This window comes from Populus alba, chromosome 5 (assembly GCF_005239225.2).
Source record: "Populus alba chromosome 5, ASM523922v2, whole genome shotgun sequence".
NCBI classification, from domain to species: domain Eukaryota; kingdom Viridiplantae; phylum Streptophyta; class Magnoliopsida; order Malpighiales; family Salicaceae; genus Populus; species Populus alba.
In genome coordinates, this window is record NC_133288.1 from 21,782,630 (window position 1) to 21,800,213 (window position 17,584).

The 17,584-nt window shown below is 34.9% G+C and overlaps 2 protein-coding genes across 2 annotated transcripts; one reads left to right on the forward strand and one right to left on the reverse strand.

The window, feature by feature from the left end:
- Window positions 1-247: 247 nt before the first annotated feature.
- On the forward strand, window positions 248-6,780 carry LOC118062056 (filament-like plant protein 4). The gene is made up of 6 exons (XM_035075732.2): window positions 248-415; window positions 1,837-1,938; window positions 2,384-2,603; window positions 2,725-5,164; window positions 5,342-5,381; window positions 5,927-6,780. Exons 2-6 carry the CDS (start codon window positions 1,843-1,845, stop codon window positions 6,362-6,364), a joined length of 3,234 nt encoding a protein of 1,077 aa, XP_034931623.1. The 5' UTR covers window positions 248-415; window positions 1,837-1,842; the 3' UTR covers window positions 6,365-6,780.
- Window positions 6,781-16,048: 9,268 nt separating this feature from the next.
- Window positions 16,049-16,990, reverse strand: LOC118062055 (protein SMALL AUXIN UP-REGULATED RNA 51). The gene has a single exon (XM_035075730.2). The coding sequence runs from the start codon at window positions 16,707-16,709 to the stop codon at window positions 16,395-16,397; it is 315 nt and encodes a 104-aa protein (XP_034931621.1). The 5' UTR covers window positions 16,710-16,990; the 3' UTR covers window positions 16,049-16,394.
- Between the last annotated feature and the right edge of the window lie 594 nt (window positions 16,991-17,584).

Genomic DNA, 17,584 nt, shown 5'->3' on the forward strand with positions numbered 1-17,584 from the left:
AAAATTAAAAAAACTTGTACAAGACATCTACGTCAACAAAAAAAGAAAGAGTACGAGGATACCACCGCCGATTTTTAATTTTCGAGGGGCAAATCCGTCAAGAGGAAGCACGCATGCCACTTTCAAGATTGCAATAAAAAAATAACAATTTCATTAATTGCTTTTTTTTTTTTTTTTTTTTTTTAAATAAAATTAATCTAAAAAGCTGATGTTTTATGGAGCATTTGCAACGTCCTCTCTTTTAAGTGACACCTCGAAGTATAATATTTTCACTCTCTCACCCACCACCACCACCACCGTCTCCTCTGTCATTTCTCATTTAAAAGCCATCAACCTTAGATCTCCATTTCTTTCCTTAACCCCAATATTCTCATACTTTCTCTACTTATCGAAGCTACATTTCTACTGGTGACTGGTGAGCTATTTTCTCTTTCTTTTTCATGTTCATCATCCTTAAACTTGTGTATTGGCGAGCTATTTTTTCATCGGTGGCGAGAAAATAAAAACGAAAATAGAAATGGGTTTTGTTTGGCGTGTGAGTTATGCTTGTTTCCGCTTTGTGGAAAAAAATAAATTTGGTTTTATTTGGGTCTTTTTTTCAAAGTGAAGAACATGATTTCTCTATCTGTCGGTTATTGTGGGATTTCTTCCACACTAAATCTTTCTTAGAGCTTGTGTTTGTTTTCCTGTTTTGATTATATGATCTTTGGCTTTAGCCTTTTTTTGCTTAATAGCTAAAATGGCTTTTACTTTTTATACCTGTGGGATTTTTCTTGATAACTGTTTTTGGTAGCAGTCTGGCAGTGATTTGACATTGGTGGCGTTTGGGGTTGATTACCTTTTGGGTTAGATTTTTTCAGCTTAGTACAGTCTCTCTTTCTGCTCCTGTTTCACTTCTTGATTTTCTTTTTAAAAATATTCCATTTGGTATAGAAACATTTTGGTTCTTCTGAACGTGGTTAATTTTTGTTGTTGTTAATTTTAGTTGTATTTTTTGCGTTATTCATTGAATTGTTATTTATTCTAGAGATCTTTATATGGTATTAATTACTAACTTGGTGATTAGTTCTTGGCAGTAATTAATAAGGTATTACTGGCTTTAATGACATAGCATGCATGTCATGGATGGTGTTTTTTTTTTTCTGAGATTTAGTTACACACAGGAGATTAATTTATGAAAATGCTGGTTATAATTTTGATGATAATTATTTGGTCAGATTTTTTGGGATTTTTAAAATATTGATGGTCCTATTTTTTATTATATATTTTAAATCGTGTCGATTAATAATAAAATCGTCGTGTTTGATTGCCTGATGTTTTTGTTATACTTTGTTCGATTGCTTAGCAAATGCAGGATTCTAGAAGGGAAATTTAATGAGAGAAAATGACATTATTCCTAGGATTTGCATTACCATTAAGAAAGGGCGGCTTCGAAAACCTGGTCTTATTATTTTTAAAATACAGTATGATTTTTCTGAAGTCATTTTCTCCAAACTTGCCAGTTGAAATAATGAAATGGAATTCCCTATTTTTTTATGTTTAAAGTTGATGAAGATTACATGTTATATTCTTTCTATAAGGTGTACCATCAGAAAATATATACTATACGACATAAATTGGAGGTGGTTGTTTTGATATATGATTATGGAGGACAGCTTTTAGTAGACCCGTTTTCTTATCTATCTGCATTTTTGACATTCTTAAAGTGGATTTATAATTCGTGCATTTTATTAATTTCCTTGTTTGAGGTTTGACTCTTTGGGTGCCATTGTTGCCTTATATATTTCCTAGTTGATTTCAATCATTTTTGCTCATATTTACTGTTGAAATTTCCAGTCCAATATGGATCGACGGAGTTGGCCTTGGAAGAAAAAGTCATCCGACAAGACTGAGAAAGCGGCTGCCGCAGCAGATTCTGGTGGATCACAGGAAGAGAAGGTATATTCACTGATAAAAGTTTTGTTTTCGCATTGTTTACTTACCATTGGTGTCAGACAATTCTAGCATCCTTGTTTATTTGGATGGTTTGTGACTTTGTACGCTTAACAATGGCATCATTCCCATGAATTTCTTTGTAACTTTGTCTCCACCAACGAGTGAATTTGTGAACTGCAAATTTTAGCATCATTAAAAATATCAGAAAAATAGACCGCATGCTTCTATATAGCTTTTGTATTTTTCTGAAAACGAACTCCGTTCTCTAATCTGCTACATACCATTTTAGTTTCTGGACCACTTCAGATTTGTTGGATGAAAAGACCAAGGACAAGATTTAACAGTAGCACCATGCAACTGGCTGGGTGTCATGCTGTTTCAGCTCCTTTGGAAAACAATGAATTTCTCCAATTAATTCTTGTTCTGATATTCTTTTTCATGAAAACAGGATAGCTATAAAAAACCCAGCTATGTTCAAATTTCTGCGGAATCATACACCCACCTGACTAGTTTAGAGGATCAAGTGAAGACATATGAGGAACAAGTTCAGACACTAGAGGGAGAGATTAAGGACTTGAATGAAAAGCTGTCTGCAACCCATTCAGAGATGACTACCAAAGAAAACCTGGTGAAACAACATGCTAAAGTTGCTGAAGAAGCTGTTTCAGGTATGGCACTGTTCTTGAGATACTATATGAATATAGCCATGATGGTGCTTATTTATTAATGCAATTTCTTAAATTTAACTTGGCATGAATTGTATTGAATTTGGATCACCTTTTGCCTCAGGTTGGGAAAAGGCTGAGGCAGAAGCTTTGGCATTGAAAAATCATCTAGAATCGGTCACCCTCTCAAAGCTCACTGCTGAAGATCGGGCATCACATTTGGATGGTGCTCTTAAAGAGTGCATGCGGCAGATACGAAATCTAAAAGAAGAACATGAACAGAGAGTGCAGGAAATTGTCCTCAACAAGAACAAGCAATTGGACAAAATTAAGATGGATTTTGAAGCAAAAATTGCTACTTTAGACCAAGAGCTCCTTAGATCTGCTGCTGAAAATGCTGCACTTTCAAGGTCATTGCAAGAGCATTCTAACATGCTGATCAAGATAAGTGAAGAAAAGTCACAAGCTGAGGCTGAAATCGAGCTCTTGAAGAGCAATATTGAGTCATGTGAAAGGGAAATAAATTCACACAAATATGAACTCCATGTAATTTCTAAAGAGCTGGAGATTCGTAATGAAGAAAAGAATATGAGCATAAGATCTGCTGAAGCTGCCAACAAGCAGCATATGGAGGGTGTCAAAAAAGTAGCTAAGCTGGAATCAGAGTGCCAAAGATTACGCGGTCTTGTTCGGAAGAAGTTGCCAGGTCCTGCTGCACTTGCCCAGATGAAGCTAGAGGTTGAGAGTTTGGGCAGAGATTATGGAGACTCTAGATTGAGGAGGTCTCCCGTTAAGCCTCCAAGTCCTCGTTCGTCCTCTGTGACTGAATTTTCTCTGGACAATGTACAGAAATTCCATAAAGAGAATGAGTTTCTCACAGAGCGTTTATTTACAATGGAGGAGGAAACAAAGATGCTGAAAGAAGCTTTGGCAAAGCGTAACAGTGAACTGCAGGCTTCTAGGAATCTGTGTGCTAAAACAGCAAGCAAGCTTCAGAGTTTAGAAGCTCAATTTCATATCAGCAATCAACTGAAAAGTTCCCCAAAATCTATCATTCAGGTTCCTGCTGAAGGTTACTCTAGTCAAAATATTAGCAATCCACCTAGCTTAATCACTGTGTCAGAAGATGGAAATGATGATACACAAAGCTGTGCTGACTCTTGGGCAACGATATCGATCTCCGAGTTTTCCAATTTCAAGAAGGACAATCACAGTGAGAAGTTGAACAAGGCTGAAAACGCAAAGCACCTTGAGCTTATGGATGACTTCTTGGAGATGGAGAAGTTGGCTTGTTTAAATGTAGACAGTGCCGCTACCACTTCAAATTCTCCAAAAATCAAGACTTCTGAAGTTGCCAATAGGGATGCTTCAGATGAGATTTCTTTGCAAAAAGAAGATACACTGTCTGAAGAGAAGCACAATTTGGATCCACCGGTTAATCACCTGTCTTGCAAAAAGGATTCTTCAGCCATAGAATCAGGATCTGATGCAGACCTGTCATCATTCATGAAGCTCCAGTTGAGAATCTCTACATTACTTGATTCTGGGTCTAAGAAGGCTGATATGGGGAAAATTTTAGAAGATATTAAGCAGGTTGTGCAGGATGCAGAAACTGGTGCAAGCTGCGTTTCCAAAGAAGCACACTGTTCTGATGCAACAACACATGACAGGCAGACTTGTCCTGAAGATGCTGGCATAATGGGAGAGAAGGAAATCGAATTGTCCCAAGAGAGTAAGACAGCTGCACAAATTACGCACACAGTAAGCCAGGAGTTATTGCCTGCCATTTCTCAGATTCATGACTTTGTATTATTGCTGGGTAAAGAAGCAATGGCAGTTCATGACACTTCTTGCGATAGCATTGGTCTGAGCCAGAAAATCAAGGAGTTTTCAATCACTTTTAATAAAGTTTTATACAGTGACAGAAGTTTGGTTGATTTCGTATCTGATCTTGCTCATATATTAGCTCTAGCCAGCGGGCTCAGATTCAATGTCCTGGGATATAAAGGCAATGAGGCAGAAATCAGCAGTCCTGATTGCATAGATAAGATTGCTTTACCCGAGAACAAGGTTGTTCAAAAGAATTCATCAGTAGAAACATATCAGAATGGCTGTGCCAACATTTCTAGCCCTACCTCTAATCCTGAGGTGCCTGATGATGGAAATTTGGTACTGGGCTATGGATCAAACACCACATCGTGCAAGGTCTCATTGGAAGAGTTTGAAGAATTGAAATCAGAGAAGGACAACATGGCCATGGATCTAGCTAGATGTACTGAAAATTTTGAAATGACAAAGTCTCAGTTACATGAAACCGAACAGCTTCTAGCTGAAGTTAAATCCCAATTGGCTTCTGCACAAAGGTCTAACAGCTTGGCTGAGACACAGCTTAAATGCATGACAGAGTCATATAGGTCACTTGAAACACGTGCACAGGAGTTAGAAACTGAGGTAAACCTTCTGCGGTTGAAAACAGAAACTTTGGAAAATGAGCTTCAAGAAGAAAAGAAGAGTCATCAGGGTGCTTTGACCAGATGCAAGGAACTAGAAGAGCAACTGCAAACGTAAGCTTCCATCCTTTTTTTTTACCATGTTCAGATTAACCATCCATCTTTTGCAAACTTATGTCTACCATGGCCTATGTGTGATCCTGACCAATTCAAGTGTTTCTAATTATCTCGTGGAGTTTTTTGATGATTCATCTGGATTTGTCTCTAATACGAACATTTTGTTCTTTCTAGGAACGAGAGCTCTACAGTGACTGACACTGAGTGCAAACAGGTGGGGCATTTTTCTTCTTCATCTTTCCTTAAATTGTCTTCGTTCAGAACTGCTTTGTTTCTCATGTTATCAATAAAACAAGAGAAAAAATGTGAGATATAAATGTTGTGATGAAGACGTTGCTAAATGATGCTTTCTAACACAGTGGTGTATGACCTAAACATTAATCTAGTGCAGCAAACATACTGTATTATGGACAGCATTGTATATCTTGCAAACCCAGCAATTCAGCATCTATGGACCTAACTAGAACAGACCAATAAATGAGTACTTGTATGAAAGTTGATATTGATCTCTCAATGCAACCATGCATTTTCGTATTATGTGACCCATCATAGATCATTGCCTTCTATGCCAAGTGTTTCATGTCAAATGGGGGAGGGGGAGGGGGAGGGAACAGTATCTTTTTTAAAAAACAACAAAGCACACTGAGGGCGAGGAATATGATATCTAATTAACTTATGAGATCCTTGCTATATTTAATGTGATACTTTGGAGTTTGGACACGATCAGTTCAAAGAGCTAAATTGGAAGTACTGTTTCAGGAGAAAGAGATAGCAGCTGCTGCCGAAAAGCTTGCAGAGTGCCAGGAGACCATATTTCTACTTGGCAAGCAGTTAAATTCTCTGTGTCCCCAAACAGAGATCATGGGATCTCCTTACAGTGAAAGGAGTCAAATTGGCGATGTTTTTGCTGAAGATGAACCTACTACAAGTGACATGAATTTGCAGGACTTCGATCAAGCTGAGATGGACACAGGTGGTTTAGCCAATATACACACAGCAGGGGCGGAATCTCCCATCAATTCACACAACCATCCATGCAGTCCATCTGATACAGAATCAAGCCTCTTGAGATCCCCAGTTGGTTCGAAGCCTCCAAAACACAGGCCTACAAAATCTTCATCTTCTGCCCCAATGCTGGAGAAACATTCTCGAGGATTTAGCAGGTTCTTTTCCTCGAAAGGGAAGAATGGTTATTAGCCCGGCAGGTTGCAGGTCTAATAGAGTTGTGGTCGATAAAGATCCATTTAGCAATAATCTGAATCACTAAACATGGAGTCGTCGAGCATAACTGGTGCTAGAATCACTCGTGTATTATTCAAGCTCGTGGCCCTGAGTTTGTTCAAGTTTCATATTGTGAAACGATGCTTTAAACACTGGGTAATTTTTTGTAACTAATGACTGTATATGGTATCCACATCTATTACAAGTTTCCTTGCCTTCAGCAACTCTGTGAAGGGAACATGACATAGTTTCTGGACGGGGACCGACCACATCGAATGTAATTGTTTGTGGCAGATTGGTATGATTGTTCTTTTTCGACATACGAACAGTTGATGTTGTCAGTTCTCAAATAATATTGTGAAATGATAATAAGTAGCTGAGTTTTTGAGCAACCTGTTCGGTTCTTTCGACCTTCAATTCTTCCAAACGAGCTCATATATCCATGTCTTGTCTGTTTTTAATTCCTTTTCTAGCCTGTGTGTTTTCTTTGGAACTTGGAACCGGGATTTGGAGGCGGTTGGAGAACTGCATGACTAAAGAGTTTGGAGGCTACAAGTTCGGATAACAGCTTGGAAAATTGTGAGCAAGCCTCTACTTTCTGCATGGGGAAAAGAATCTAAAGGCACCTGAGAGTTTCTATTACAGATGTGGTATATATTAAACCTCTTCAATTACATTGATTGATCTAGCCGAGGGATTTTCAAATCTTTTCATTCCTAAAATCTCTTTTATGTTGCGATTCTGACGTTCTGTGCTCGGCTTGATGGTGTTCTCTTCAGCCCTTAAACGGCTCTTGCACATTCAACCTGTACACAGTCCCTACTCGTCCTAGAGTTATAGTTATAAGATACAGCCTCGAGTCAATCTAGATTAACATTCCAATTATAAGTTAGATTGGTTAAGTCAATCTAGATTAACATTCTAATTATAAGTTAGATTGGTTAATTAGCGAGTAAATAAGTTAATCCAAACTATGACTATCAAGCTAACCCATTAAGTCAGTTGGGTATTTTAACCATGCCTAGAGTAATGTTTTGTACTTTGAGCATAGTTATTTGATTCAAGGGTCGTTTTGGTCAAAAAATCGTGTCTTGGATCGACAAGAAAAAATTAAAAAATATATATTTAAAATTTTAATATTTTATATGAAAAAATTAATAAATAATTCATATGTAAATATAAACTATATATTTTATAAATAATAAAATTTAAAAGATTATTTAAAAAAAAAAATTATCTCATTTATTCTTTACCAAACACATCTCAATCTTTACACTTCAAAACATCGACCAAAACCATATCCCCTCACGCGGAAAAGGAAAGGGTCCATACACAAGCTGACACGTGCATACTCCTTCCCTCAAAACGCCGCGAGTATTGCAGATATTTAAACGTTCGCGGGTGCAAATGTCCATAGAATCTCCGAAACCTCCGTGCCTCTTCCTCGTGCCATTTTCTCTCAACAGTCCTTGTTTCGTTTAGTTGTATTTTTCCTTGAAAAGAAATCGATTCCCAAATGACAAGAACTTGCTATCTTACTTTTCAACATAGATATTTAATTCTATCCGATCTTAGTTTTATATTAAAATAATTTTATTAAACTCAAATTAATCCAGTTAAATTTAACAAAACTTATATGAAACTCGATCAAATTAAATTATTTTTTATTTTATTTTTAAAACATTGCTATTTATTTATAAAGGGTAAAAATGAATTGAAAAAAAAAATCAGAGCATGAGAATTTTGTTTTTATATATAAATATAGTTTGAAAATTTTAAAAAAACTATATTATTACAAATATATAATCAGTTGGATGATGTTGTTCTCGCACTCTTAAATCTCGTAATTCAAGAATACATATACAAAACAGTTTGTTTGGTCTTGGTGTTTGTTAATTGTTTACTTTGTTTTTTCGTAACAATCATCCAAGATAATTTATTCTAATGCTTAACAACTACTAATTTGAAAATTGATTTTATTTTTTAAAAAATAAATCTTTATTGAACTGCAATGGATCACCCGGGTCCTGAATTAATCTAATGGGTTGTCTGGATCTCCCCACAACTCTTCTTCTTCTTCTTCTTCTTCTTCTTCTTCTTCAGACATAGTTAAAATCCCAAGTTTCAGATTAACCTACTAAATATAATAACTATAGCCCATACCACTCATCTTCAGCAATATGAAATTTAAAATTTTACACAAACACTTCGTTTACATAGTGTGGTTGTGGACTTTTACATGGCCCATTGTATTTTTTTTCGTGCAGTAGCTTAAAATCACCAAACTGCTAGGCTGAAAGCGTCCTGAAGAGACACAACGAGAAACTGACATTGATTTTACAGTCATTACAGTAGATCCCACTGAATCTGTTGAGGCATCCTTGAGTTTCTTCCATGAATTTAACTGTGCGTGGCAACATACAGGGAGGTAGATAGGCTATCCTAAGCTTCTGACGAAGCATATTGCACCCACGCCGTCTACACATATATTTGAAGGGATTTTTATCATATTTATATTGAAATCGAAAATTAAAGATGCCTCTGCTGATAAAATCATAGAGCGTAGAAATGCAACCAACAAAGAGCTATTCCTACGTCGTTCAATGAGGCCTTGTTCTTTCGATGGAGGATGCCAAAATGGGGTGCTTGTGGACTTGCAGATGTCCCTTTCGATTTATCTTTGAGCCCATTGTGAGGAGAGGGCTGACTCTTAGACAGGCCGAAGATGATCTTAGAGGCCTTCTCCACTAACGGAGGCCCTTCGATTCCTTTCATGAGAAAGATCCATGCATGCTCGATTGTGCTCCTTCCCAAAACAAAGATAAGGAGACTGTTTCTCTTAAAAAAACACGACTCCATCACTTCCATCCTAGGGAATGTATATTTCAAAGAATATTTTTATCAATGGAGGGATTTTTCAGCCTGTCTGCTTAAATTTGCTGAGGCTCGTTTGCCTTGTCTGGGCACCTCAAAGTTCAAAGACAAATTGCACACTCTTCAAGAGATGAAGTTATAGCAGCAGCACACTCTCTTAGACCTTTATAAGTTGTGCTGAAAACAAGGATCCATGTCCACCTATAACCATTCCGACATGATTAGTGTAGCTAGTTGGGTTAATTTTGGGAGACGGTTTCTGGTTGGCAACTTGGCATCTCAGCTAGATCTATGCATACATCCATCCGCTTCAAATATTGACCCCTGTTTTGGTGCATGCACGCGTGCGTTTTCTTCGACACCGAAGGAGATGGTGGTCCAAGTTAATTACCACAAACAACTGTTAACTTCTCATGTGTCTTTGTTGCGTCTTTCAACCAATCATGTTCAAAACAATGGAGGTTGAGAAACAGCACCGGCCTCGTACTATTTCTCACTGTAGTTCGGGAGAGATAAAGGGAATAAAATGATGAAATTATATGTGTGGTGGTCTCGTGGAAGAAGGTAGTGTTTGGGAACGCGGTTTAAATCGCGTTCTCACAAAATTTAAATTTTATTTTTTATTAAAATTTAATACAGTTTATATGTTTTGTATCGTTTTAATATGCTGATGTTAAAAATGAATTTTTAAAAAATAAAAAAAATATTATTAGACATGCATTTAGACACGAAAAATTATTTGAAAAAATAACCATTAACACACTGTCAAACATACTTGAAGAAGAGAGCTAATAATATTACACTTTAATGTTTGTTTTTCAAATTATTTTTTAGCTAATATAAACAAAAAACAAATATTATTTTAATATATTTTCAATTAAAGTTTACAAAAATATTTACTCCGTATTTTCAAACAACGCATACTAAATACAAGAAACATGGGATGCGTAACTATAATTTCGGTTAGATATGATAGATTATCCATATTTTCTTTAATACAGCTGATCATTAGTATGGTCAACTGATTTTACATAATACTTTAATACAATTTGGATTTGAACATGTATACGTCATGGATCATGTCGTTAAAATATTTTAACCAGGTATCGAGTTTAACAGCAATTTGTTTCTCCTTTGACAAGGATCGAGGACTGGTAGTTGAGCTATAGAAATAAATCGTGTGGTTGCAGTAATTGGATATTCAACTTAGAGAAGTCGCCATCAAATGTGGAAACAGAGCTTTATAGGGCACACAGTGAGTGCAGAAGCAAAGACATTTTCTCATGGTATATGGGAGAAGCCTGGCATGGCTGCCCTACAGCACAGCTCACCTCCCAGCACAAATGGCTCTCCTTGTCCAGGACCAACTTGCAATAGACGGGAGAGAAAACTGAAAGAGAATAAAGGGAGAGCAAATAATTATTACACACATCACGTACATTGTCAAACAAAAAGACATGCATGAATAATATCATCCATGCAGAGATGATATTAATTCCTCAAATTCATGAATATAATTTAATATCTCGACTTGTTTAATAAATGGAATATCTTTCTTGTTGGGTGCATGTTTTCTACTACATATATTTCATGAATGTTATTTAAAAATAGATTTTGAGAAGGTTCGATCCTTGAGGTCCTTGAAGGTCACATGAACAAACAGATCTGGGGATACATTTTACTTCCTATGTAAAAGCCAACTGAATTTAATTACATGTCCCGTACGGTACCAGAATTCAAATAAAAAGAGTTTCTTAATTACTTGGAAAAAATAGTAGCTTTTGGTGAGACATTAAAAACATAGAAGATATATTTCCTTGTATTTTAAGATATATTTTCAGTTTTAAAAGTATATAAATTTATTTTAAGAAGATTATCCCGGTGAAAAACTTATTTTATATTTTTTTCCTTTAACTAAATATATATTTTAATTTTTCTTATATATCATTTTTAACTTGAAACACTAACCAATATAGATGGTGTTTAGAAGTGTGGTTGCGGTTGCTTTTAAAATGGTTTTTACTCTAAAATGCATCAAAAAAATATATTTTTATTTTTTAAAAATTATTTTTGATATTAACATATTAAACTGATTTAAAATAACTAAAAAAATATTAATTTTAAAATAAAAAAAATAATTTTTTTTAAAAAAATTAAAGGAACACGCCAAACGCTTCCATAATCTACATATTAATAATTGCTATTGATAACTTAAATAATAAGGGCTATGGGCAATCTACAGGTTGAATTATGAGGTATTTTTTGGAAGAATTGAATTATATGAGGTATTGATTTGTCATCAGAGGAGGGGTGGGCGACAAGTTGAAGAACTTTTGTCAAAATTACTCACTTTTTTAATTAATGCTAAGCTTGAGAAGAAAAGCACAATGTGACATTGTAACTACTCGATTTGATACAATCACATAAGCTATACATTTCATTACCATAATCCAATCCTTCTAATTTCCATATATTTTAGTTTATACGTACTAACTCGCATATTGTATTGTTAAAATCATTTGGCTAGTGTTTTTTGATTAAAAAAATAGATATAAATGGAATAAAAACATGTTTGGTTAAGAAAATAAAAATACCAACACAAAAATAATATAAAATAAAATTTTATTATTTTAAAATACAAAAACATGTGGCATCTATTACTAGTATTTTTACATTTTTTTTACATCAAGAAAGTAATTAATCGCTATAAAAATTCAATTCATCATCAGAGGAGTGTGGTTATTGTTGCTTTTCACTTAGAAAAATATATCAATAATATTTTTTTATTTTTTAAAAAATTATTTTTGAGATCAGTCCAAAAAATGATTTAAAAACATTCAAAAATATATTAATTTAAAATAAAATAAAAAATAAAAAAATTTCAAATTTTTTTAAAAATAACTCCCAAACGAGCCAAACCTTGAAAGAAGTAAAATGAAATTGTGCAAGCACGAATTAACTAGAAAAGACGTTGAAAGGACATGGAAGAATAAAGAAACCCTAAAGAAGGGAAATCACCAAGTGTGCGTTACTGCTCATTTAGTATTGAATCTAACGTTTCTCTATCTAAAACAGAACTCAAAGATCATGAAATCTTCTTCAGCCACACTATTATCCATGTGAACTTATTATACATGTGAACGTGGTCTCCATTTCAACTGCTTGTGGTCCCTTGCTACTATATGGCTTCTGTCTCTGGCCAATATTTTGCCTTCTTTTTCTCTTTTTTTCCTTCTTTTTATTTATTTATTTTTTAATATTAATATTTGAGAAGCTTACACGTATCTTAACTAATTTCACATATCCTAAAATTAATAATTATATAAATCTTCAGTGGCCATTATATAAGCAACTACAAGACTCAAACTAGATAAAAAAAAAAAAAAATTAATTCTAAATTCTTATCACTAGATCACTTCCTAGATGGTTAAATATTTAAGGCATTCTCTTCTTACAAAGTCCTGGGTTCTTCAACTACGCATGGGTTATATTGGACTAGTCTTGTTAGCATGCGACTAGTCTTTTCATTCAAGGCATTCTCTTCTTACAAAGTCCTGGGTTCTTCAATTACGCATGGGTTAATATTGGACTAGTCTTTAGTGTTCATTTTGCGTTTTAAATTGTGTTTATGATCTCAGTGCCCGTTTATCTATGCGGTAATATTACTTTGTTTTGAAAAAAAATATTATTTTTTAAAGCCAAATTTAATTTAAACCATGCACCTAGATTAACGTAGCCTTAGCTGAAACTTTGCTTCTAAAAAATTCAATCAAGCCACAAGAACACTTGGAACGAAGGTGAAGCGTCCAACCCATCAAAGAACAATACTATAAAATGGCCTCTAAGCTAAATCAGTGGTCATAAATAATGTCATGATCTCATGGATATATGTATGTGACCTTAAACACAGAATTCTATGGATTGATTTTTAAAAGTAAAATCTGCTCACCCATTCAGTGAATAAGATCAAAAGAAGTTATTTGTTATGTAATTTTTAGTTAGTCAAGTTTACCTACTCCTCGAAAAACTACTTATAACTATCTTTTTTATTGATTTTGAGTCTTTTTAATATTATAGCAGTGATTATTTTTTAAAATAATTCATACTTATATATTAAAATAATTTTAAAAAATAATAATTTGGAGTAAAAATAAATAAATAAAATAAAATTACTTTTAAATCATACAAACAAACAAGTGATTGTCTAGCTATACCCGATGGTACTTTCAACTTAACTTGTAGTGGCTTAACAGTAAAATAAAGGCAGAAGGAAATCCAAAGTCAAAGATTGAAAGGATTATGGCCTTTTCGAGATAGAGTGGTTACTTATCTAGCTATAAGTTAAAAAAAAAAAAAGGTAAAAGGAAAGGCAAACCCACACGCCTGCACAGTCTTCACTGTGTCGGCCAACCTCCGTAGAAGGCGACATTGAGCTCTTAAAAGAGGGCACCGCATCCTGTAAATGAACCTTAATTAACGGGCCTAAGCTTAGCTATTAGCACACTATTATCTCTTAAACATAAAAGTTAAGCTAATTTTCACTGGATTAAATCCAACTGGCTCGAGAATTCATGAAGTTGATCAAAAAATTTAGCTGCGTACTGTCCGGCGAGTACGGTTTTCAGGGGCTACACATAGGGTTATGGACAAAAAAACAGTGAATTGGGACTGCCCTAGCAAATATCATAGTCATTTTATTTAATAAAATATGATAGCCCTGCAAATTAAAATTTTATCACCATGGCAGTTCCCTTCATACCATGGTGTTCGTTGAATTTTTCGAACGGCATCTGCGTTAGTATAAGGATGCGTTTGGGCAACACGGTACAAACTGCGTTTTTCCCATTAAATTATTTTTTTTTTTGTTAAAATTTAATATGATTTATATCTTTTGGATTGTTTTGATGTGTTGATGTCAAAAATAATTTTAAAAAAAATAAAAAAAAAATATCATTGACATGCATTTCGACATGAAAAATTATTTGAAAAAGCAACCATTACTATACTACCAAACATGCTCTAAAAAATTTGACCCAAATCATAATAAAATTCATTTAATACTTGAGTTTTTTTTTCTTAAAAAAATCATACATTTGTATTCTTGTAAAATGTTTCTTTCAAATGCATATTTACTCCACGTTTTAAATTTATTTTCAACAAGAATTATTAAACCTTGCAAGGGATTGTAAGTTAACTTAAAATTAATCTAAATTGATATTTTTTAAGTTTTTTATTTAAAATTAAAATAATATTATTTTAATTTTTTAAATTAAATTAAATTTTGATCCAATTATTGGCTACCTTGTTAGAAGTCAATTAAGCTAATTTTCATCCACTTTTATTTAAAACTTTGATGACGGAGTTCATAGATCATTGAATTAACTTTTATAGCGATGGATTTCATAACAATCTGCATGAATAATCATGGCATTCCGTAGAAATGTAGTTTTTTCAAAGAGACTTTTTTTAGAATTCAAACATGAAGAAATAAATAGATAAAAAGGAAAGAAAGAGAGAACATCGAAGGAATCCTAGTCACTACTAATCCTGAATCACCGTGTCCTGGGGTGTGCAATATGAGCCATCCACTAAGTGGGCCACCACTTAAGCATCTGTGATTATCACAAGTTGATCAGAGACGCAATCTTGTAGAAGATTATACGAGATACCTGCAGTGGGCCCCTACCACATGGGCTTGGAACGTATGTCGATTGATCAAAGTCTCCGTTTTTTTCGTTTTCTTTTACAACTTTTCCTCTAAAAAGAAAGATTTTCCCTTTGTATCTTACAAAGTTATTTGGCAGGTAATTACTTTTTTAAATATTTTTTATTTAAAAATATTTTAAAAAATATTTTTTGTATTTTAAAATTAAAAAAATAGTAATTCGAAGGAAAAAAATCATATTTTTTGTTAGAATTCCAGTTAAAACAGAGACACTTAGCCCTTTGATTGCGGTGATAGCTTCAAAAATGGTTGGTCTTTGGGTTGGAAATGAAAAACAATCCATGAAGGGACTGTGAAGATTTTTCTAAACCCAAGAAATTGAAAGAATCGATTGGAAAATATTCTAAAAGGGCAAGAACTTTGGATATTTTTAATGAATTTCTCTTCTTTATCAAAGTGTATATCAATAGATATGAACTAAAACAAATTGATTTTATAAGTGGCATGTATGGCGGATAGCATCAAGAGTACTTGAAATGGTACCAAACCGGCGTTTCACATGAAAAAAACATTTTATATATATATATATGAAACGCAGTTTGCAACGAAGAGCATGCCGGGCAGCCAAACTAACTGCTACATGTAAATTCTTCTAGAACTACAAGATGATGCATGGTTCGAGCCTTTGTAAACACTATCAATACTCATGATCTAGTGAGAAACGAAGCAATTGCTAAAATGTTGTTACAATTTGAAGCTTTTGAGTTAATAAGTGCCCAGCTGCAAAACATAGATCACAGAAAGAGTGATCTGGTTATCTGGGCCAAGAACCATCTGCATATTTTTTTTATTTTCTTGGAAGAAGATCTCTCGTGGGATTAAGGAAATGGGAGCTGTGTTGTGAGATGGGTTGGTTTCTTGTCTTGCCAATATATTTCTGACGAAAGATTCGTCGTAGCTGTCCGTTAGGCACCGTTTTTAACAGTTTTAACGGCCAAACTGGCAAGAGCAAACTCAAGGATAATGCAGCTCGAACTAGTAGAAACAGAACCCTAAAATCAAGTGAAAAGTGTAATGCTATGTCTGTGCAAGCTCCTGCATTGAAAAGGGAGACAGAGAGAGATTAAAAAGGGGAGCAACCCCGTTGTATTTCCTTACATCAGTTCTTCTCCCACAGGGTCCAATATTAGTGGCTGGTAAGAAACCCCAAAGGCCCAAACCACTGTTAGGAGGAAAATCTCGAACTCCAAGATTTTTACAAACCTAAACCCAGATACTAATAATATTTCATGGGTTATTTTTGATCAGTCAGAGTCGCTGTCAAAAGAGGTAAAAAAAAATTACAAATTTATAAGAGAAAATTAAGCAAGAGAAGCAGGAAAGCAGCTTCATCTCTAGGTATGCCATGCCTTAATTTTCTCTAAACAAACCATATATAGCCTAACCCTGATGCAGCTTTCTCCTAGCTCAGTATCTGATCAGAATGGACTGGAAAACAACTTCTTCACAAGGAATGGTAAGGCCCATATCATGATCAAACCCAAACTCTTCTTCTGCTTGTTGAAGCAAAGTCTGAAACTCGGGACTACTCAAGATAGAGATGGGCACAATGTATCTGCTTCTGTTTTCACCTACATATACAACAAAGTGACCTTTTGGGACGTCCAAAGGAAGGCCTTCCTGGTCATGATACCCTTGTTTCTTTCCCAAGCTCGAGCACCTCTTGAGGATCTGCCTGATAACTGCTGTTTGAGGCAGCCTGTTTGATTTCCTGATGGCCATTTCTTCGGAAAGTGAAGTTTGAAAGAGAGAGGAGAGGCTCTGGCCTGAGAGCTGGGGCGAGGGAGAGGTGGTCGGGTGAGTGAAGAGGTTGAAGGGATTGTAGGGTATTTATTGTGAGACTTAGAGGCAGAGAGAGAGAAGCAATGTCATGTGGGGTTGCGGGGGCAAAGGATAAACCATGAGTGTTTTTGGAGTCTGTGTGACCATAAGGACATGCTGGGTGGTTGTCTAACCCTTGGGTTCACAGCCCCTTCTTGTCCTCCCTAAGGACATCACGGTCCCTCTCTCTCTGTCTTGGCTTTCTTGTAATTTTGGTTTCGACTGTAATTTCTATTGCAAGTTGCAAGAAGCAACCCTGCAATTTCCGATGCTCTCTGGTTGTTCGTTTCTGCGGTGTAACCATAAAAATTATTATTTTTTAATTAGATTTAATATATATCTAAACAAAAAAAGTATTTTTGGACGAAATCGTTACCACGCTATTATACAAACTACTTTACTGTTCTGGGCAGACATTGAGCGTCAGGTAAAAAGTGGACACGATGGAAACATTCCTGTAATAGAATTCTCAGTTTTCTTGTCGAAAGCAATTTTATTGCTCGAGATAACTTTCATTCATAGCTTACAGGCTACCTGTTTAACTCTTCTGTTTGGACGTGGGAATATCAAATATTGTTTTTCCTCGCTTTTCAAGGATACAGATTTTGCACTGTTCCCTCTTATGAGCGGCTTGACACGTTCTTCTATTTTCATGTTTCGACATTGAAATTACCTCCCCGCTGGTAACTTTGACTTCACTTCTCTTTCACTCTTTCACGAGGATAAAGTTCAGGAGTCATGTGTGATCCCTTTTTAAGTTTAGTATTATTTTAAAT

Excerpts from the sequence above, each read along its gene's own strand:
- LOC118062056 (XM_035075732.2), top strand. The coding sequence starts at position 1,843 with ATGGATCGACGGAGTTGGCCTTGGAAGAAAAAGTCATCCGACAAGACT. Across the intron at positions 1,939-2,383 it reads GTGGATCACAGGAAGAGAAG|GATAGCTATAAAAAACCCAG; the intron begins GTATATTCACTG and ends TCATGAAAACAG. Across the intron at positions 5,165-5,341 it reads CTAGAAGAGCAACTGCAAAC|GAACGAGAGCTCTACAGTGA; the intron begins GTAAGCTTCCAT and ends TGTTCTTTCTAG.
- LOC118062055 (XM_035075730.2), bottom strand. The coding sequence starts at position 16,709 with ATGGCCATCAGGAAATCAAACAGGCTGCCTCAAACAGCAGTTATCAGG.